Genomic DNA, 1,136 nt, shown 5'->3' with positions numbered 1-1,136 from the left:
ATGCAAGAGTGAACGCAAGAGTGAGTGTGAGTGTGAGTGTATTAATTAGCTCGTTCTTACACGTGTATGTCACTTTATTCCACAATTTAATCCTGTACCACGAAGCTATAGGCATATATCCTTACTCTATACCAAACTATCTATCAATGCCTCAATAAGGCCACCTGCCAAAAAATAAAACTTACATTCTAAAAAGAAAAAAAAAATCTTAGTCCTATTGTGCCCAAGACAAAACAGTGTCCTTTATCGTTCAGTTCTCTATTCTTTGCACGCAGACTCCCTGGCTGTCCCGCCGCTGACACGTCCCGACCTCGTCCAGGTTCGTCTCGAAGTCAGGCTGCATGTCTGTCAGGTTGCCGTACATGGCCTGGAACAAGAGAGGCGTGGCTTGATAAGCTGCGTTGATGAGGAAGATTGTGGGAAATAAGTTATGGGAGACTGGTAATTCGCTGTGCTGGCCGAAGTGTTATTTTTGAAAATCGTTTGTTCAAAGACCTTCGCCATTTTGTCAAACTCTGCATGAGACATTATGATTACGGCACAAGCTATGCATACACACTGAAAAATTGGGGGAAAAACACCTTTCAGAGTCGCTTACAACACACGACTTTTTTATCTCCGCGCATCAATCGACCAGATGATAAATAAGATAAAAACGGAAAATAAAAAGCAAAACATGTAACTAAACAAAGAAAAACACAAAATTAGCAACAAAATATAAGGAAAGACTTAAAAAAGATCTTTAAATTTTTGAAAACACATCACCAAGCAAAACTTACAAGAATGGACAGCTGACCGCTATCCCAGTTGTCGCACTGCACGCTCGCGGCGCCGTCGGCTGTGCTCGGGACGCAGACGCACCTCTTCCGGCTCTGGGGCTTCGCCGTCTTGGCCACGCGCCTCCCGAAGACGATGGCCACCTTCTCGATCTGCTTCTTCAGCCTCTTCTTCGCTTGCTTGATGGGTGACATGGTGAAGATCGAGCCTGAGGAAGGACAGGGAAATTGATGTTATTTTGGTATGTTGCGAGAAGCGGTTGCGGTGCGGGGTTGGTATGTTGGCGTCTGTGTATGGGGATTGGTTGCATAGTCGAGTTGGTATATTGCAATGGTGTCGTTTATGGACAGATGATTGGA

At 44.7% G+C, this 1,136-nt stretch overlaps 1 protein-coding gene across 1 annotated transcript in view; it reads right to left on the bottom strand.

Moving 5' to 3' along the window:
- Position 1: 1 nt before the first annotated feature.
- The window catches only part of LOC119586980, a gene marked incomplete in the record, with an annotated part of 81,895 nt that continues 80,760 nt past the window's right edge, over positions 2 to 1,136 (bottom strand). Inside the window, 2 exon segments of the mRNA XM_037935722.1 lie at positions 2 to 367; positions 780 to 985. Coding sequence (XP_037791650.1) covers positions 251 to 367; positions 780 to 985 — 323 coding nt within the window.

This window comes from Penaeus monodon, chromosome 22 (genome assembly GCF_015228065.2).
Source record: "Penaeus monodon isolate SGIC_2016 chromosome 22, NSTDA_Pmon_1, whole genome shotgun sequence".
NCBI lineage: Eukaryota > Metazoa > Arthropoda > Malacostraca > Decapoda > Penaeidae > Penaeus > Penaeus monodon.
Note: the sequence above shows the minus strand (reverse complement) of the source record. Positions and strands in the feature narration are given on the sequence as shown.